Source organism: Pygocentrus nattereri, chromosome 14, assembly GCF_015220715.1.
Source record: "Pygocentrus nattereri isolate fPygNat1 chromosome 14, fPygNat1.pri, whole genome shotgun sequence".
Taxonomy (NCBI): Eukaryota; Metazoa; Chordata; class Actinopteri; order Characiformes; family Serrasalmidae; genus Pygocentrus; species Pygocentrus nattereri.
Window position 1 is genome coordinate 10,824,755 of NC_051224.1, and position 21,799 is coordinate 10,846,553.

Sequence of the window (21,799 nt, forward strand, 5' to 3'; positions counted from 1 at the left end):
GTGACTGTGGAAAAGGAAAAAAAAAAGCCCTACTCTTCAGGAACCTGATCTGTTTCATAAGCACAACTTAAGAAATGAAAACTGAAAGGAAGGTGAATAATAAACAGATGAACAGGAATATTCTTTCACCTGAATCATATGATAAAATAAAATAAGATAAAAAGAGAGTAAGTTCAGAGAATTTAAGAGGACAGACAGGCCATCTTTCAGCTATAAACACGACTGAGATCTGATGTTATCTAACCTATATTAAGGCATTGACTTTTATTGGTCAAAGAGTTAACTCAGTGGTGCTTAGTGTGGTATGCGCTGCCTCCTAGTGGTGCAAGCCATCCATGTCTAATGAGAAATTAAGTTGGACTTAAAGGACTATGAACTCTATGTTAATAACTATGTTATTAATATTTCAGGAGATATTTCTGAAAAGATCAGATATTAGAAAGGGCACATCAGAAGAAAAGTTAAAAACCAGGACTTTCCAAAACTAAAGTTTAGAAAATGATTCAAGGATTTAGAGAAAATGTGACTCATCCAACAATAACATCCTTGCAAGACAGGCAGACAAGCAAACTTTTTACTACCAGATGAAGAGTACTTCAAGCTTTCATCTTTTAGAGAGAGGAGAAAAACAAGCTCAACTTTTGCTTCAGATCTGAAAATCCACGGTTGTTTCTGTCCATCCTTACATTGTGAGAAAATAATGCAAAACTAAGTGTGTGAAAGTGTGTGTAGTGGTCAAGAAGCCCTTAGAAACAGAAATAAAATGTAGAAAATCTGCAAATCAAACAAAAAAAGCTGCTGTGTTCCCAGAACAATGGACTGACCACCCCAGAGTCCAGACCCCAACATTATTGAATGTGTTTGGAATTACTTGGACTGAGAAGCAGAAAATACCTGCAACTTCTAAGACTGAACTTTGGTAGAGTGAAAAAATATCCCTGATGAGTTCTCTGATGAACTGAAAGCATGGAGAGGAGGGACACTGTAAGGGGCACTAAAGGTTGAAAATATGATATGCTTCTTGGTGTTGGAGGATTATGTTATTTGCCATTACCCATGTTTTATGCTTTTTTTCAGATGCTGGAAAATGATCACCATATAATTAATAGCTGTTTTGTCTGAAAATTAAATAATTGAATGGTGGTCTCTGACTTTTGCACAGTGCTGTTTCCAGAGGTCCTGGCTGCAATAAAATATTTCTACACAATTCTTTGAAAACCTGAAAGCCAGACTTACAAAAAGAATGGAAGCTGTACTGTAGGCAAAGGATGGACAAACTAAATGCTAGAATTAGTTGATAATTAATTGTTGAGGTTTCTGCATAATTTTGTTAATAAGTTTTGTTTCTTTTTCCTGATGCTGAAAAATTAATTTGTAATTAATGTCATTTTGACTCACTAACCTGTAAACTCCAAGTTTTCACTTTGTTTCAATCAGCACCTTTTTCCCCCCAGACTACTGTGATATTAATTTAGCTAATTATAGTAAAATAAAATTCTGTGGTGTGTGCTGACCCCTAGTGGTATCAGCAGTACATTAAAAATAAAGTAAACTCCAGTAACAACCACCACCACCACCATTGCTACATCTACATCTAATAACTTTACCCGGTTTTTACTGATATTTTACATGACAAAATGTGTATAAAAAACATTCAAATGCAATCCCATTTTAGTTTCAACATTTCAAAACCATTTTAATGAGAAAAAAATGCCAGTAATTTACTGTGGTACATCACTGAAGCAGAAAACTGATTGTGAGATAATATTGGACGTAATCTACTGGATATTTAGGACAACAAACAGAGCTACATAATTTCCTATGCATACACAGTCAAACAGTAAAATGCAGACTTAAACACAGTAACAAAACACACACAAATGCAGAACACAAAGTACAAACAAGACAATAACAAATGTTTTGTCAGTCCTAAAAAATTAATTAATGTGGTAACAATTAACTAGTTTTACTCAACCCAAGTAAGTTCTCTGAATTAACAATTTCTTCAAAGTATTTTTAGTTGAATACAAATACTTAAATTGCTTGTTATAACATCAAGTATATATTTTTTGGCTGAAGTGACTAATTATTTTTTACAGAAAAAGACCACAACCTGCTCAGACTTTGAACTCAGACTGAGCTTCAGAAGCAAGGAATGATGACATTACATGTATTGCCAAAACAGCAGTAAGGCTATTTCAGCACACACGCACACACACACACACACACACACACACACACACACAAAAAACCAGGATGTCATCCAAATAAAATATTGTAAGAACTGACTACGATCAGTGTTCACGACCCTCCTCTACCTGACTAGTACTGCAGTCTGTGCTCAGAGGTCCGGATTGGAGGAGAGGAATTCAAGCCAGTCTGTTAGAACAGGATTCACCACAGGAGGCTGAAATCAAAACAATTTGTCAGTGCACTGAATAACATACATGATAATGTATTTGCAATACATAATACATCCATCTGATACATGCAAACACATTTAAATTCTCTTCACAAAAAGCACGCACACAAACATTCCTATAGTTTTCTATAGGATATGTTCAGGCATACAAACATTCATGCATGCATGGAGATGTACTGCTATACTGATGGGAACCTTCCAATTGTCTGCATATTACACTAAAACTTAGCCTTGGCACCAGATGCCTCAAGTGCTACATGCACATCACACCTGGACAGCATATAATTTTGTTGTGGAACTGATTATAGTGGCATCTTGTAAACTGTAAAATCTTTCCAGTAGAATAATCACCCAGATAATCTATTCTTCAAATAAGCCCCTGAAAACAGTGGTGGTAGTTACCTAAATGCTTTACGTAATATTCAGAATAAAGAAAGGAGATTTGATAATACACTTTGTGAACAATTGTTCTTAAAAGGCTTAAGCAGAATTTGTCTCTTGCAAGACATTAATTAACTTGAGATTCAGTGCCTTTATTAAGACAGATGACTTACAAATCAAGTGTATTTGATGTCTTCACCGACAGGTTACGCTCAAAATGTGATGATAGCCCACACAGAGATTGTGTGGTTCTGCACTGAGGAACCATTTGTCCAAGATGTCTGAATCCCTGCTTGAGTCCCCAATTTATTCTTCAGTTAAGCATTTAATAGTTGATAACTTTTGTTTAACATCTTCAGAATTTTACAGAACAACGCTTCCCTGTGTTCACCTGTAGGGTGGCAAGATCCAACAGGTTGCCGTCCTTACGCACACAAACCAGTCTGGCTTTCCCTGCTGAGGGGTATCCCTCGTCCAGCTCCAGATGGCACACTGTTGTGGCAGACTTCAGGAAGATCAGCAACCGCTTAGCTGGACACCAGTCAATTGCAAATCTGAGAAATAATGTTTACAAATGACATGACGAATTATGTTTACATAATGTCAATATGAGGAGTAAACCATTTTACAAAATGGGAAAGCATTTCAAATTAGGTTTATAAGAGGTTTGTGAAATCTGGTCAGAAGATCCCCCTCCCATCAGCACAAACCTCTAAGATGATATGTTTTGTCCTATATATACACACCCCCCCCTCAAAAAAAAAAAAAAAAAAAAAAAAAAAAAAAAAAAAAAAAAAAAAAAAAAAAAAAAAAAAAATCACAAGTTGTGATCTCGATCTCCCCATGGTAGCGCCAACGCTTTGATGGGGCTGTGACACTTGGGAGCAAACAGCAGCAGTACTACTCGATTAGTAATCTTTTTGCATAAGTAACTAAGAATTATTTAAAAACTACAAACAAACCAACCTACAACTTATGCAGCTATGACAGCAAAAAATTTAGATGTAGGCTCACATGTACATACTTCAAGTTTAATAGGTTGAATACGTGGAATACTGTGCCTTATTATTGTGGTATCTGTACCTAGAGTGAAGAGCTTGGATTTCAGCAAGCATCTCTCCTTGACTGATGTAGTGCTGCATTACCTCCAGCAGGGCAGCACTCAGCTGTCTTACAGGGCCTTCTACTGACTCCTCTAATAGACCTGCAGTGCCCTGAAATACCTGTAAGCGTTGAGAATCACAGAGCACAGCTTACACACAAGCAAAAACTCTGCTATTTCTGACCCTGTAGAGACTCTTCTACTGTTACTCCACAAAGCACTGGAGGGTAAATAACCTTAAACACCTGAGAATTTACCTGAAGGTGGAATAGATCATCTGTTGTCATAGTGACTGAGAGACGCAGAGGCTGCAACGACTGCTTTGTAGAGCAGGGCAGAAGTTCTAGACACAGCTCAGAGGGGCTGACTGACAGCAGCCTGTACTGCATATTTTTTTGAGTGACCTCCAGCATGTCATGCAACCTGAGAGAAAGAAAGCAGTCCATTCAAACAACATTACAGCAAGTTAATATGAGATGCCCAACATTACACCATTAAAGAGCCTGACATAATGCATGTTGACCTAAGGGCAAAAGCCTGATCTAACCATCTTGTAACTTACAAGCTTTTTTGTCTTATGCCTGTTGCTAACCGATATTGGACTCTTTCTAAAATTAGAGCAAATACTCAGAGTAATTATAGATTTCTACACCTACTTTTTAACGTTTGTAGCAAATAAACTGCAACATAACATAAATGAACTTTTAACAGCTAACTGGTAATGTCTAACTGAAATTAAGCAAAACATCTCTCTACTGTACATAATGACATGCAAATAAAAGAGTGGATTTTACTGAAAAATGTAAAATGTCCCTTTCTAAAAAGTCAAGCAGAAATACTTTAAACAGGGGAACACTTTAAAAGTTGTTTACATTTCCAACAACCTTTAGAGTATTGCCCCCACATCCTGATTATACTGACAAAATGTTGTTCATGTATGGTGCACACCTGTCTCTATACAATGTCCAATCAGCCACACGTGCCAGCTGCTCCTCTACCTCACCTTTGAGCTCAGTAAGCCGTTTGTCACAAACCCGCAAGGCATTCTGGGCAGTCTGCAGGGAATCTTCCAACTGCAAACTGAGCTGGTTCTGTAAGTGAGAGAAAGTGTGACTGCGCAACTGTGTTTGAGACCATGCTACCATGTATTTGATAATCTACATGGCAATAAGTGAGCATAATTAAGAATGGGGAAAATAAATAAATACTTGAAGATGGAGAATTAAAGAGCTGGCGTGCTGCTCAACAATACATAGTAATTAATTTAGTGATAAATCTTTTGACCTCTGCTGTCTTGACGATGACAAAGATTAAAAGAGGCAAGCTTACTTCAGCTTTCTGCTTCCGTTTTGCTGCAGCGCTCTCCTTTTCCTTGCACTCTGCTTTCTGAAACAGAGCCAAGTTAATATGGTTTCTGACAGCCTAACACAATTAGCCAATCCAGTTTTCAATAAATAAAAGAGAAATGTACTATAAAAACATTAAAGAGACCAACAAGACCACAGACTGGTAAGATGGGAAATTAAAAGAGATCAGAAGCAGTTTTTTGGATATAGATTAACAATCAGACATGAAAAACATTTTGCATCAGTCAAAAACCAGACATAACGTATATCCAAGAAACCAGGCTTTATATGTCAATAACCTGAAAAAGGGAAAGAAACAGAAACAGAGAGAGAAAAAGAAACAAGTCCAAAGTAAGAACATTCCAAACTTGGTCTGAGTACTTTGGTCTCCAGAGCTACGAGCAGAGCCTCCAGTCTTTGCCGTTTATTGTGCAGCTCAGTCATATTGTCCTCCAGTGTGACTATTAGGCCTTCCACTTCCTGAACTTGCTGATGATATTCTGCTTTCAAAGCCTTCCAGGCAGCACGAGCCTCACTGCCTGTACACAAGTCCACACACATTTCTCAGTACACAGCAAAACACAAAAAGCCACAGCCCATTAACACTACCTGTGAAAATGTTTTATTTGCCTAAACATAATACCGTAAGTTTTTTCTTAGTCATAAAGGTTCTTCAAACACACTAGCCAATATATAATTAAAAAGATGCTTATTTCAATTACAAAACAGTCCAGGTATAACACAGCTCATAGGTGTGTAATAATCCAACATGACATGAAAAATACTGCAACACAAAACTGTGACAATGTGCATCGTTCAGAAAGAACATTCTATTAATTGCCACATCTAATGCAACTGTGTAGATTGAACACTAAAGTTGGTAAACAATCAGCAGCTCACTCCAGCACCCCTCCTTCCTTCTAGCTATACGGTCATTAATAAGCTGTGCAACAACAATACTACAGTCAACATTCTTGGAATTTAGAATGAATAAGAATCAAGTTTAAAATACTATGAATTGAACTGTGGTCTGTGTGCACTGATACACTATGACCAGCTCATTATGTCGTTTGAGTGTCTGGGTGTGTAATAATGTTACCTGGTTTAGGAGGACATGGCTCATTGAGAAACTGCTCAGCTGACTCTATACCTGCAAGCAGCTTCAACATCTCATCCAACACACAAAGCTGCTGGCACATTAGCTTCTGTTTCCGTCGGCAGTCCTATTTGAACAAAACAAACAAAGCAGCAAACAGACACATTTATAAGAAAATTTAGTTTACACACTAAAAACAACCAGCATGTCAGCAGTCAGCTCTATTCGAAGACCTACAGCAATTCCATGACACACATCTACACACAACAGTGCAAAGACCTGGTCAAAGTACTGCTTTCTCGACAGTTCACATGTACTTAGAGTGAGTCTCACCATCAAATAGGATGTCATAACCTTTCCCTCCCCAGTCTCCTGGATCTCCGTAGAATCGCATGGCTTCAAATGAGAAGGATCACTTCGTTCCAGTAACCTGCATTTACAGATGTCGTTTATCTAAAGTGTTAGCTGGCTATGTGAATCCCAAGATCTTCAAATATATATGCATGATATTGTCTCGTTTTTTCTAGTCTTTTTATGTTGTCTTGCGATTTTTACAAGTCTTTAACTGTCCCACTGCAAGGATGTACATTAAAAGCAATACGGCAATATTTACAGACTTCGTTGACGATTTTGTCATCTCAAGTCTCAACGCGTGAGAAAAGAAATGTCTCAGCTTGAAAATGGCTAACAAGCTGGTTTTGAGAATACACCGAACGTCGCGAACCGGTGGCGGGCAAATTTTAACTGGATTTCACGTTGTGCAATGCAGAGACTGTAACGCTAGCTAGATAGAGGAGCGTTTTGGGGAACAACAACGTTTTTTGTTAACACTACCTTCATAATTATTCAACGTATTAAAGTGTTATACAGCATTTGATATCTCACTCATTAAAATCTGTTCTACATAACAGCGTAAAAAAGAGTAACTTAATTATTTGTGTCGATAGCTAGCTAGTTAACTAGTTAGCTAACTGAACTAGTAGACTGTTAGCTCAGAAGGCGACTCACGCTTTTGTGTAGACTCTAAGGCATTAACGAATAGAAAAAGAAGACTGATCGTTATCATCTTTATCGTATGTATCCAGTATCAATTAAAGTTCCTTATATATAGCGAGTTTTTGCTTATTATGAAATTCTCAAAAGAATACGTACGCAACGACTTTCTCCGTCGCCATTTTTGTTTTGAAACTTACCCGCCCAAAGTTCATTGGTCCGAACGCGGACCAATCATCACCAAGAGATCAAATACACCAGCCAATCACAAGCGGGCTTCCTTCCAAAGCCTTGTACAAGTGATCTAAAAAGGCGTTAGATAAGTGATTGTCAAAATATTACAGATATTTTAAACATTGTATGAGGAGTAATTACCTCGTTTTTTTATTTCTGCACAATTAAAACTTGAGACAAAGTCTTTCAGAGCGATTTAATTTTGAAATTTTGCAAAGTAGAGAAACCGCAACACAAATACAGGCATTTTATTTGAAATCTGAAATTATCATACAAAAGCTTTTTTAAGTAAAGTGTGTTATGTGATGTTGATAACAGTAAAACAGAGGCAAAATGTTTTGGTACTAGCTTGCATTAACGTCCTGCATGTACCTTTCAGCCTCTCCATACATTTAACCCCAAAACTAACGTAAAACAACAAAACCACATGCGTACACAAATGAAGTCGTATGTAATGGCAGCAGGCCTATTTATAGCATACTATGCTATACAGTTTGGAATACGTCCAGTGTTTCAGGCATCAGGCAATGTATTCATAACCATTACATATAATGGCTTTCTGATAGGCAGCCTAGAGGCATTAAACTCTTCAGATGTCTGGTTCCTGTCACCACCCCTGTGAACAATTCATAGTCGGTAAGTCTCTCTAGAAGGGCTCATTTTACATTAAACCACTCTGATTGACTTTGTTTACATGCCAATGATTTGATTATGCAGAAATGAATAGGCAATTCTCTCACAGCAGAGAGAGGACACACTTAACAGAGGGCACAATCAAGCAGGAGAAAATGTCCAGAATAATTTGGACTCCTTGGTTCGACAGAAAAGTAATTATTTCACACTTACCTACTGAAGCTTGGAGTTAAAGTTAAGCAAGTTTTTCGAAACATGTTGAGAAAAATATCTAGATCCGCCAGAAAGCCTGAATAATTATCATTTGTTTGTTGTGTTTTAAAATTTTGACCTCTGAAGAACTTTTATTAGAAACGTTTTTTCCCCCTTAGCTATTATAGTTATATAATACATGAAGGGTGTTTTTTGTGTTTGCGCTACTTATTCAAATTAAAAAAATTAGATGACAAATACATCCTTACATGATTTTGAATTGTATTCCAATAATTAGTATTGCATTAATATTACTGTCACGTGTAAACAATTTTTAAAATGTACTTTTTTTTTTGTGTCTTTCTCTTGGTCTCTTCACAGAGGTACCTGCTCTGGAACCTGTCATGTGAGAACCAATCAGATGCCTGGCTGGTGCAGCTGGGGGAAGAGCCTGTGTTTTAAAAAGAGGCCTTCATGATGGCTGAAGAGAGGGAGGGTTAATCAAGTGTGCCGTTTTTAGTTTGTTTTTTTTACTCTCTTGTGTTGCGAATGTGCTTCTTTTAACTTTGTAAGATGGTCTCTTATGTTAGAGGAAGTACTTTAGTGGTGGTATTTTACCTGCACGGTTTTAACTTTGTTTTACAAGAGATTGTTTGTACCACCTGGGGTACAAATGTAATGTCACCATGACCAATGCAAACCGTTAGCTATAGAGGTCGAATGCACCCAAGAACTTTGCTGTCAAGCAGTGAGCCTGTGTACTTTGAAGTGGTGCATACCATCCAGAACAACTGGGATGAGTTGGAGAGGCATGTCTACTTGATGTCACCAATGTTCTTGTGGCTAAACACAATCAAATTCTCACTACAATTATCTAGTGTAAAGACTTTCTCAGAAAAATAGAAACATGCTGCAGCAAAGGGGGAAACATAGCCCATGTTAATACCCATGACTTCAAAAGAAATGTGGGACAAGCAGGTGTCTGGCAATAAAGTGTGTATGAAATGTTTCAATTAACATATAAAATGCATCAGTATACAACAAATAAACATTCAAAACATACATAAAACAAAACAACATGGACACGAGGAGTAACCGGTTTTCTCATCTTTTAATAACACATTCATATCTATGCTCTGTATTGTTTACAAGGAGTTCAAAGCAAATGTGGATGAGAACTAAAGAAAATCGGGCAGGCAGAAGGTGAAAGCCCAGATAGTGTCCATGGCACCTACTATAAGAGGGGGGGTGGGTGGGTGGGGTTGGGCGCTAGATGTGATAAGTTACTTGTCTTCCTTTCCTCCTTGTCTGCCTCCTAAACTGTGCCCTAGTCAGCTAAATAGGTCCTTACTTGCCTGTTGCATCAATACAGATTTAAAAAAAAGAAAAAGAAAAAAAAAAAAAAAAAAAAAAAAAGAAAATTTCAATATCATGCTGCTCTGCAATGACTCATTGAGTACTATGATGCAGTTCAGAGAGAGAGAGAGAGAGAGAGAGAAAGAAAGAAAGAAAAAGAGAGAAAGAAAGAAAAAGAGAGAAAGAAAGAAAGAAAGAAAGAAAGAAAGAAAGAAAGAAAGAAAGAAAGAGAAAGAGAGAGAGAGAGAGAGAGAGAGAGAGAGAGAGAGAGAGAGAGAGAGAGAGAGAGAGAGAGAGAGAGAGAGAGAGAGAGAGAGAGAGTTCTAATGCATCCAAACACAAGAGATACAATCCTATGTCATTTTAAAAAGCAATCAGGAAAAAGAAATCAAATAAAGGATGAAGAATTGCAAGGTTAAGAAAGTAAATCAACCTAATGAGGAATGAAAAAAGAGAAATTGAATAATGAAACTGATACTTCTTTTTTTTTTATTTTTCCCTCCCCCCATTCCATTTATTTCCATTTCAGAATCCTTTCTGAACAATGTCTAAACAACGGAGAAAACAAAAATCATCTTTGGAAGTAAAAGTATTCTTTTTTTCCTTTAATATACTATCCACTAAAGTATACGGAGATGCTGCTACCCAGTTGCTTAAGTCATTTATTAATTACTTATTTTTCATTTGAGCATTTTCAAAAATTTTTAACTTTTTTTGTGTCCTTTTTTCCATTTTACTTTTTGTCCTATTTATTCATTTGTTCTCTAAGAGGTAGATCAACAAAAAAAAGGAAAAAAAAAAAAGAAAACAAAATTACATGGTTACAGGTATCATGCCTATTGATTGAAACATGGGGGGGTGGGGGGGTGGTGGTGTTGTGGGTAGAGAGCTGAGTGTGAAGGACTCCAGGTTATAGCTTCCCTTCAATGCTGATCTAGGACTCTGCTCGACCTTTTCATTCCAACACCATTGGATACAAAGGAGATAGCAATACTGGTCTCAGGTCAGTGCCAAAGGGCAAATGTTCTCAGCACTAGAAGGGAAACTGACATAGCCATGCTCTGCCCAAAAATGTGTACTTTTATACGTACTGTTGTGAAGCTGTACTACCTCTACAGAAAGCTGAAAAACTCCAATTTCAAAAAGTGATATTTTGTATATGTGTGGTAGTTTTGGTGTTGTGTACTCAAGACACCATGAAACATAGTGGGAAATTCATTGTTTTCAGTTTTGATTAGCTATAACAACATGGTCCAGTTCAGGAGCACAACATTTTAAACTGGAAAGTTAACATTGCAATGAATCTAAATGCCAACCCAAGTTCCTTAGTTTGAATGAGAACTTAGCCAGCATTCTGTATAGCCTGTCCAACATCAGATCACTGGGCAAAGCATGGCAGGTCAATTGTACAGCTGTACTGAGGGTCCTGTTTGTGTAACGGGATGGCAAGACTGCATAGTGAGGAGGTAGCACGGTGTGTTTAAGGGGAAAGGGGGATATCAAGCATGGTGAAACGAGCACACAGTATGCATCATCTATTGATTGATCAGCAGAATCCATTAGTCTAAAACAAACCTTGTCTTCCACAGCAGGTATTTTCAGGTCAGTAGAACCCTACTCCTGGATCAGTTTAACCATTCGTTTGTTCGTTAAGGACAGTAGAGCTTTGAGCATCTTGTCCTAGATCAGCGTTCTGGGGCTATGTGTATAGGATGAACAGGACTCTAAAAGACTATGTAATGTTGTGCAATGGCCATCTCCAATGAAATGAACCTACTATGGAAAGGGTGCCCAATTTTGGTCCTGAAGGGCCAATTCAGTTTGGTCATTCCCATGCTCAAATGCACTTGATTCAAGCAGCAACAATTATGGCTGCACAATATGAACAAAATATCACATCACATTTATATTACATTATATTGCAACTGTGATATGCCATTCAGTATGCTGGAAAGAATTTGTGACTCCTTGATGTGGTGTCAATTATCCACATTAGTTGGATCATGTGACTGCCTTATTGTGCTTACAGAATCTCATCTAGAGCATTACAGGCCAGGATGTTCACTGGTCAGCAGCTCTTTTGCATACAGCAGACCTCAAGACTGTGAAAGCCAATCTTGTGCTAACATTTAACAAACAATATACTGTGCAGCCGAAGCTAGCAAATATATCACATATAGCACGTTTAGAAGGACAGTTTGACCAGGGAAATTACTGAACTCTACTTTGGCCTCCAGGACCAAAACTGGACACAATTAGACTGAGCATTTCTCATATTCCAGTCTTCAGTATTCTTTACTCCACCTTTCCTGATCCATCAACCAAAGCCACCAAACAAGCTGAATCAACTCCACCTGTCCTTCAGCCCAACCTCAGCCTGGCCCATGCGCCAAAACCCCACCTCCATTCCTTCTAATCACAGCCCCGACTCTAAGCTGAAGAGCTCAATTTTCAAACTACAATGATAGAAAATGGAAAAAAATGATAATAAATTAAAGAAATTAAAGTGAAAAAAGTAACATGTACTTCTGCTCTTGTCTGGTTGATAAAAACAATCTTATGGCTAAGTCTTGAGGTAGCGTTTCCTAGTTATGTGAGGTTTAATTCGTCATTAGCACCCAAATGTTTCTCTTTGAGCAAAGGCCAGAAACTAGCACTATGAGATACAACTGCGGTGCGCATCTATTTGATGGCTACACCCAAACTAGTCTGAGGTTGGATCTGTTGTCTACGTGTAAATCTGCACTGCAATGGGTAGGCTTATCATTTTTCATCCTTAGGTGGTTTCCCAAGTATTTTAACAGTCCTTGTGACAAAAGCCAGCCAGTAATTTTGACTTGTCACACAATTGCATAAGTAAAGAACATGCAGTCACGTGTTTTTTCTTCCTTAAACTGTTTGCTAATAGTTTGAGTCCTGGTCACAGACAGCTTAGAGCGGGAGGATTTTTTTTTGTCTTAACACAGAGCGAGTGCCAAAGAGGAGACCTCTCAGGGTATCAGTCTTAACACTACTCCCAATACAGACAGCGAACAATTTGTATTGGGCCTAATCAGAGTACATAAAAAAACAAACAAACAAAAAAAAAAAAAACTGTTTGGCACAGTTATTACTTGCATCGTGAGTAACTGGTTAGTATTTTAAATGATCTAGTAGCAGTACAAGATCTCTGTGCTTTTCTAAAAAGGAACCTGATCAAGACAGAGAGAAAAAAAAACAAAAAAAAAAAACTATGATCCAATCAAAGTACGAGAAACATTTTTTTTGGGGGGGGGGGACTGAAAATAAGCATTAAACCACTGAACAGAACTGAGAAAACGGACACAAACAAGGCCAGCGTGAGAGAGGGTGAAGGTCTACTCCAAAACTGAAACAAAAATGTCTTCGTCCTCACATAATTGCAAATAATGCAAGGAAAGAAAACACCGAAAAATAAAGGTTTGGATGAAGGGAGTGAGTTGAAAGGAGAGAGGTGAAAGGAGAAATGGAGGAAGAAACCAAGTGAAAAGTGAGAGGAGGGGGATGAGTGTAGCATTTTAAAGTAAATCTAACAGCACTTCATGAGCACTGATTTTAGTGAGGTACTGCAATTATCCAGTAAATCATAAAGTAAATCGCTGTTTGTGAGCTTCGAACAAATTAAAAACGTTATAAAGAAAAAAAGTCGGCCCATCTCCTTCTCATCTCTTTTACACTCATCCTTCCTTTGAAATTTAACATCTTTTCCATATTTTCCAGTTAAGCTTACTTTCTTTTTTGCTTCTACATTTTTCTCTAAAACTGATGAAACAGTACGTAACCAGATGTCATGTCCAAATAAAGCTTGCTGTTCAACAAAAAAAATAAAATAAAAATTATAATAAAAAAAAAAAAATAAAAAAAAAATCACACACAAAATGGCTGCAGTCTGAATAAAAGTTTTGCGAGCGCGTCTTGGTGCCTGACAGAAATCACACATCAGTGACGGGTCTGATACTCGAGCAGAAACCAGAAGGCTGCGGTCTACTGAGAAAAAGGGAAGCATAAAAAACAAAGACACTGTAGATGAAACCAAGCACACAAAAAGAGTGCTAGCTAACCGCTAACTCGCTAAACCCTGCACAGGTGTTTGTGTACTCATCCCTGTTGGAAAGGATTCTGGCAGTATCCATCCATCATTAGCTTTTAAACCGCTGCATATTAACCCATCCTTGTCCAATTGTTTTTCTTTTTATTCTAAAAAATACAAAATCTGTTCAATTGCTTCATCTTATATACAGCTGAAATCGGTTTGAGTGATGAATACTTTCTTGATTTTCTGCTCCCATTTTCCAAAGTATTGTTTATTTTTTTTCATATTCTCCTTCAGTTTATATATAAAAAAAAGGTTTTAACTGAGAGCATAGGATAGGATGTCTGTTTTTCTGCCTTTTTGTAAACACCCAAACCACTCTCCCCCAACAAAAGACTATACAGGTTTTTTTTTTTTTTTTTAAAGAAAAAAAAACAAAAAAACAAACAAAACAAAAAACCTCCACACATACAAACAAGCACACTGGACAATAGGGAAGGACTAGACTCGACCCTAAACAAAGAGGTGCCAGATACTTCACATTCAGTGTTTGAAGCTCAAGGCGAAGTTAATGCTGCTGGGCTACAGCAGTTCAGGCCTACTCAAGTGAACAATCAGCCAATATAATGCTCATGGCATTGCACATGGTGCATAACACAGCCCTGGAAATGGAAGGCACAAGGCAGGCCTTCGGCTCATAACGTTCATGGAAGCCAATGATGTAGGGCCAGGTATGGGGCACAATACGCGTCCTTCAGTCAGGGCCACTGTCAGCTTTCTACAGTTAGCGTTATCGAATGAAAGCTTGTATGACAAACACATGTAAAATCATCTCATTCTGACTTGAGTCAAAATAGTCTAAAGGACCATTGTGTAGCAATGACCGCGATGCACCACTAAGCAATGGCATGAAGTGTTTCACTTCCCATTGGCCAGTGATTTCAAGTTCAGCCCATTATGGATCCAAAGGCAGCTGGGAAAAGAAGCATTTGGATCCTTTTGAGCTGGGGGGGAGGGGGACAAGACAAAACAAAACAAAACAAAAAAAACAAAACAAAAAAAACCCCAAAAAAAAACCACAACATGCATCCACACACTCACAATCATACACACTACAAAGAAGGTGAGGGGGGGGACATCAGACAATAACGAAAAAATATTTCTTCCTTAAAAAAATAAAACATTCAGGACTATCAGCTTTTTATATAAAACACAGCAAGCAAAAAAAAACAAAAAAAAAACAAAAAACAAAAAAAGCTGTTAGGAATACTGAGGTAACAATACCCTGAGGTAGGTTTCTTTTTTTCTTAATTTCATTTTATCTAATCTGTTCTAGGATCAGTGAGGATGACCAGGTTCCTGGCAACCTCGCTGGCATACGACGAACGGAGCAGGAGGGAGAGAGCGCAGAAGCCATTTTTTTGGCCTCACATGTTGTCGAACTTTACTCTAAAGGCAAGGCAGAGAGCTGTACCCTGGGGGCTCTCCATCCTATATAATGATCTTAAAACGAGCATCAAGATCTAGGATTGGCTCCTACTGTCCATATAATCCAGTCTCACAGTGATGTCTGCTAAATCCTGACACACATCATGCACCTCCAAGTAGGTGACTTCGCAAATCACCAAGAGCCCCACTGGTGAGAGGAAATCTGATCCTCAGGCTCTGCAAACCTGCTCTGCGCTCTGGTTTCTCTCGCAGTGGCTTTCAAAGAATTCTAGGTCAAAACCAGAACACAGAAGCAAAAGGGTTAGTTTTAAATATGTCATTTCAGGTCTACATCTACAGGATGCAATGTCAGGAACCATGCAAATATCTATGAGATGCTTAATGTTAGACAGAAGTCATTATTACCATTATGTGTAGACTGATGTGAAATATACATCACGGACATTAACTTTGTCTAATATATAACTGAGATAAATGCAACATACAGGGTCTGCTTCCTGAAGAGGAATTAAGTCTAATCCTAGCATAGCATTCTAAATGGATTCTAAATGGAACTATTGCTAACATTAAAATGAAAATGTGTAATCCAGGACTAAGCCTAAACTCTTTCTGGGAAACTACATATTATAAATCCTTGGTGGTTTCTGACCCTGTAGTATGTAAAAGACATGACTGTTCTCTTTTAGAAGATGGTCAGTCCCAGACAGTACAGGATCTCTCTCCATATCATATTTCCTTGCCTTTATCCTCTTTCCTCTGAGGGGCCAGGTTAACTCACATATCATATATATATAATATATATAAAATATGCCATTTGGGCGTGGGCCGCGCACCGGCGAGCATCGCGGGCGTGGTTTAGGGCTGGTGGTGGGGTTTGTCTCGGAGCTGAGCCGCTGCAATAGAACTGCAGGGCCAGCCTCGGCCCGCCCACTAACTGTACCCTCACTGCACACCCAGTCAACCAGTCAGCACTCAGCCTGACAGAGACGCGCAAGCTAAAGCCTTACAGCTTCACTCCTGCTCGGCCTCACCAGCATGAATGCATGACGGCCGACAAGCACGCAGTATTTCAATACATATTCATGAAGATTATATTTACAACCTCATTTTTTTTCTTCTTTATGCTTTTTTCCCTCACCCCCAACAGTTTACTGCAAGGGACTTAAAGAGTAGTGTTAACAGCTACGGCCCCTCCCTTCCTCTGATAGGCTAAGGCTGAGTCACCTGACTTGTTATGGGTTCTCCGCTCTTCCCCTCCCACGTCCACTTCACTGCATTTCATTAATAATACCTCTGAATAAACATTTCTATACATATATCTCTATCTTTAAAAAAAAAAACAAAAAAAAAAAAAAAAAAAAAAAAAAAAAACACCCTTAAAATACTAGAGTGACTGGTGATGGCTGAGACCCCGCCCCCAAGTGTGTTACAATTCTCAGGAGTGCTAAACTTCTGGACCCTCAATTAGCCATTATTCCAGGAAGAAGTTTTTGCTAAGGTCTCACTAGAGGGCGCTTTTCTGCAGGAAATCTCCCCGCCATCCTCAGTCACTCGACCTGGCCTGGCATCTGGTCTCTGTTTTCTAGTTCTCTCTCTCTTCTTTTTTTTTTCTATTTATTTTTAAATCACTCATATTTCTAGTTTCATTTTCTCTAAACATTTCGTCCTCTCTCAGGCATTTTTTTTCCTTTTTATTCCCTCTCAGTTTGACGCTCGTTTCTCCCTGTCTACCGCTGGGTCTGTGTGTCGCTCTCTCTCAGTTAGTCCGCTGTTTCTCCTCCATCTGTCCGTCCGTCCAGTTTAGGGCGTGGGGTCCCTTACTTCCTCCTGGGCTCCTGAGGCATTCCTTGGTGGGGCCCCAGCACAGACAGGTTCTGTGGGTTAGGCCCTGGTGGGCCCCCCAATCCTCCTTTCTGCTGCTGCTTAACCTGTGTCAGAATGTCTCTGATCTTCCTCTGTGCCAGCTAAAAGGGGGGGGGGACCACATACAAAGAAATGTGTTGATTCAAGTCATCTTGCACATTAACAGTACACAATCCTATGCAAAGTTTACACCCAGTCTCAAAAAAACAAATACAAAATTACTTCTATTAAATATAAATGTAAATATAAAATACACAGGCCAGATTAGATTTCTTATTTAATTTTCCCGAATATGTTGAATTCAGCAAATAAACTGTAATTGTGTATTAAAATACGCAGGAGTGTGTTCCCTGCAGAGCAGTAGTTGCCAGCCTTGGTCCTAGAGAGCTACCTTCCTGCAGAGTTTAGTTCCAACATGCATCTAACATGCTGCCTCTCCCTCACCTGACACCAATACATCTTATCCACCAAATCAGGAACTTCTGAAGAAATTAATTAGCTGAAGCAGGCATGGCAAAGTGTGTTTGGAACTAGACCATACAGGAAAGTAGATCTCCAGGACCACTCCAGCAGACCACTGCTGCAGAGGTTGTGTTAACTTATTTTTACTTTACTTCATAAATCAACAAAATATGTATTTTCACCAGACCCAAACTTTTGTAGTTCTTCCAATACATTTGTGTAGAACATGTAAAAAAAATATGTCGAAGGAAATAAATCGATTACATTTTAATCTTCAGAAATTACAATTATCACATGGCGTCATTTTATAATTTATTTTATCATTTTAATTAGCAAAATTATTTCTTATCTAATATTAAAGAAATTATATTTTATTATTAAGCTCTTGTACACAAGTCTTATTTTGAAGTGAACCTTACAATGCAGAATACAAATCCAATGCAAATGCAATTTACTATATAATAACAAAGCAATTACTTACATGATTTTATAATTACAAGTACTTTAGAAAGTACGTACTTTACATATAATATAATATGTACATACAAAATAGTAAGCAAAACAACTGTCCTAACTAGATAGTCTAAGAGTTGACTAAACATTTCAAGGTCACAGTGTGTGGTTTAAAACAAACAAAACACAATGCCCTTGCTTGTTATATGGTCTCTAGATGATTACAAGACAGATTATCATGTCAAACATGCATCTAACCCACCTGACTTGCGTAAAAGTGGCCAATGATTTTGACGATAACCTGGTCCTGTTCATCAGGGGTCTGTTCTCTGGGAACCACTACCTCAGCTGCAGTCAAGTTCTGTAGCTCATTTACCTACATGGAACATTTAACAAGAGATCATACAGCCTCAATCTGTGTTCAGAATGAAACTCCAGTATTTTCAGCATTTAACTTTGGAGATTAAATCATAACTGCAAACTGCAAATTGTTCAAATACTATTTACTTAAATTTTCACTACTGTCCATATCAGAGCTGTGATTTTTGCTCTCTCTCTTTCAAACAGAAAGTCTACAGGAACGAATGGAAGTACCAAGTAAAAAAACATTTAAAAATATTTTACATTAAAAAAACAAAACAAAAAAAAACAATAACAACAAAAAAAAAACACCCCATACTCACCGTTTTTCCACCTTTTCCAATAACTCTGCCAGCGGCGGCTGCTGCTACTTTGATGTGCGTCTCCAGCTTCACCTCCTCCTTAGGACCGAAGAAATTCTCCTCCTTCAGTTTGCCATATATCCTGCCCTGGGCCTAAAACAGATAAAAATGTTACTTTTATAAACTGTTCAAACATCTATAATCCATCATGGAAAGGACAGCAAACACAAATGTGAAGTTAATAAAACAGGTTACTTTAGAAAATTGATAGACAATGCAAAGACATTTGGGGAACTCATCTTTCATAGTTGATTTACAAGGACATTGCAGATATAGATGAAATTCAGTATAATTCATTTCTGTGTTAGTAATATAAATGAGAGCCTTGTTAGCCGGTATTTGCAGATATTTAGCAGAACAAGCAGCAGCAACTGAGAAGTTATCCAGAATTAGAACCATACCTTAAACTGTGCCTCAGGAGGACCAGTAACAATAACCATACGCATTTTTGAATCCGGTGTCTCAGCTGGTGCAATCTGAAAGGAATATTTTGGTCAAATATTACGGCCAAAAGCATAAGCATAAATATATAGCATTATATATATATATAAATATATAAGCAAAGTAATATCTTTAGCTAATTAGCAATTACTGACAATTTTCAGTGTGCTTTCTTAAATCTATTCTTGTTTCCACCACAGTCTTGCTGAGCAATGGCCTTGCATGTGGCAATTTTCAATCCTTTACATAAACTAAAGAGTTTTTTTTTTGCTGTGTATCATCTTATGTAATAATAAAAAGTATTAAAAATAAAACAAAAAAACAAAACAATGGTGCTTTGTTGTCCAGAGTGTGTGGTCCACTCAAAAGTTCCACACCTTAATGGATGCCCCAGCAAAGCGGCTCAGCTGTTTAATGTGTTGCCCCTTCTTGCCAATGATGGCTCCCACTGCTTGTGCTGGGATGTACACATGAACTGTCTCCTGCTCAGGGGCCTATGGGGGTACATACAGTTGTGAATCAGTTGTGCTATTTGTTGATCATTCAATGCTCAACAGACACATTCAAATATACAATATACTCCAACAAACAGTGCACCCCTGTCCATAATCCTTAGAGGTCACCAAGAAATTATTGCTGGCAACAACAAAAGCATGTAGTAAATGTGTAAGTTCTTCATAAATATACAAATTAAAGAGACATTGTTGTAATTTGAATCATGTAGTTTTTTTGCAATAATTGTCATCAAAACAAAATAAAGAGATGAGGAAAAAAATACTCAAGCCTGTCAGCATGAATTGTCAGTCAAATGAAGTGCCACAGTTAATTATCAAAGTAATTGTCATTCAATTAGTGTTTTATGTAATATAATTATGTGCATAATTATGTAATATAAACTGAACATATGGTAAAATGGCAATAAAAAGAGTTTCAGTTGAGAACTACTCTGTAATTATGAGTTAGGAAACCAAAACTGATCTATAAAAATGTTTCCCCTCACTCAGATGCTTTAAGAATACAGCACTTCTACATCTTCCAAGCTGCATATCTTACCCCAAAAGAGCCATACGGAGCACCAACCCCTGCGTTTCCAGGAGGAGGAGGGGGCAGGGAGGAGGATGGCGGGAAAAGGCCAAGAGCTCCAAGGTTCAGTCCAGGGATAAGGTGAGTCTGTTGCTGGAACAGGAGAGAAACTACATTTGAGCACAGGATAAACAATTGGCCCAAGTCAACTAGCAGCAGCTGCCCCAATAAAATACACCTTATATTCAAATCAACCATAGCCACAGAACTCTCTCCCTCTCTAACTTACATTCATGGCAGCAATGTCGTTATCATAGGCCTCGCGCACTTTCTTCATGATCTCCTGCTCGGCCAAACAGCAGGCTTCAATAGCACCTTTCACTGTGATGGTCCTTTCTGGGTTGTACAGGGTCAAGTCCTGCAGCCTGCAGTGTAGGGATGTCACAGCGTGAGATTCTAAATGTAGCATCTGGAAACACTTTCACAATTAAATCCCCCCCCCCCCTGCTAATTTGGTATTACATAATGGAAGAACAAGGAATGTATTATGGATGTATCATGTAATGTATAGTGGATGTATTGTGTAATGTTAGTATTGCGTTAGACAATGTATTGTGGACAAATGGGTGTACTCAAATAAATAAATAAAAGAATGAATGAATGAATGAATGAATGAATGAATGAATAAAGTAAGTAAGTAAGTAAGTAAGTAAGTAAGTAAGTAAGTAAGCAAGCAAGCAAGCAAGCAAGCCCCTCTCTGCTCATTTCATCATTCTTTGTCAGAAAAGTATATTTTCACTCCAGCATTAGTGGATGTATTGTAAAGAGCAACAATCAAAAGAAAATGTTTAGAGGTGACAGACATTCCTGCTAAATTAACTCCAATGACTACAAAATATCATGATAAACATGGTGGCTGGGCTTGCTGGATGAGCCATGGACCCACTTGCAACAGGACTTTCAGATCCAGCATGCATCTGTCCTGCTCTACAGCAGAATTTTTCCCAAGCTTCTAAAATCCTCTCAGTTTGGATGCCATGATGCTTTTAATAAAATCAACCTCTCTTTTTAAATTACTTAAGGTAATAACATACATTTGTAGTCATAATTAGCAGTTATAATGAAATCCTCCCCAGAACAGAGGAAACCGTCTGTAATCTTTCAAAAAAAAAGTCACACATGCTGACTGATCTGAGGTAGTTTGTGTTTGTTTACACTTACGGTGAGATGGTGATCTTGGTGTCAGTATCTTGCTCCACTTTCTTCAGGTTGCGTCCCTCTTTGCCGATCAGACGGCCTACAAAGTTGTTGTGGGCAAGGATCTTCAGAGGCACTTCATCAGCACTGCAAGAAGAGAAGACAACAGCAACACTAAACTGAGATCTGTACACCTCTATTGCGCAACAGCTTTTTAGGTTAAGGCTTCCGTAAATGGTGTTTAAGAACTGAAGGGTGACTTTCACAGAGTGTGCCCCTTTAGATCAAAGATTTTTTTTCCCCCTAAAGGTTCATTTCCTTGCTTTATTTGAACTGGGGCTGGATTTGCAAAGCTTCTCTGAATTCTTAAAAAAAACAAAACA

At 38.1% G+C, this 21,799-nt stretch overlaps 2 protein-coding genes across 2 annotated transcripts in view; both read right to left on the reverse strand.

Annotated features, from left to right (window-relative positions):
* Nucleotides 1-1,669: 1,669 nt before the first annotated feature.
* Nucleotides 1,670-7,535, reverse strand: si:dkey-225f5.4 (ZW10 interactor). Its single transcript, XM_017684261.2, has 10 exons — nt 7,500-7,535; nt 6,681-6,777; nt 6,351-6,474; nt 5,633-5,790; nt 5,235-5,291; nt 4,854-4,996; nt 4,163-4,328; nt 3,887-4,026; nt 3,195-3,357; nt 1,670-2,407 (listed from the first exon to the last, which is right to left on the reverse strand). The coding sequence occupies exons 1-10, from the start codon at nt 7,520-7,522 to the stop codon at nt 2,342-2,344; spliced, it is 1,137 nt and encodes a 378-aa protein (XP_017539750.1). The 5' UTR covers nt 7,523-7,535; the 3' UTR covers nt 1,670-2,341.
* Nucleotides 7,536-16,885: 9,350 nt separating this feature from the next.
* The window catches only part of igf2bp1 (insulin-like growth factor 2 mRNA binding protein 1), a 50,627-nt gene continuing 45,713 nt past the window's right edge, over nt 16,886-21,799 (reverse strand). Inside the window, exons 8-15 of the mRNA XM_017684280.2 lie at nt 21,441-21,563; nt 20,509-20,644; nt 20,250-20,372; nt 19,574-19,690; nt 19,157-19,231; nt 18,717-18,848; nt 18,296-18,409; nt 16,886-17,219 (exon numbers count right to left, since the gene is read on the reverse strand). Of these exons, the coding sequence (XP_017539769.1) occupies nt 17,073-17,219; nt 18,296-18,409; nt 18,717-18,848; nt 19,157-19,231; nt 19,574-19,690; nt 20,250-20,372; nt 20,509-20,644; nt 21,441-21,563 (967 nt within the window). The 3' untranslated portion in view covers nt 16,886-17,072. The remainder of the gene's footprint in view (nt 17,220-18,295; nt 18,410-18,716; nt 18,849-19,156; nt 19,232-19,573; nt 19,691-20,249; nt 20,373-20,508; nt 20,645-21,440; nt 21,564-21,799) is intronic.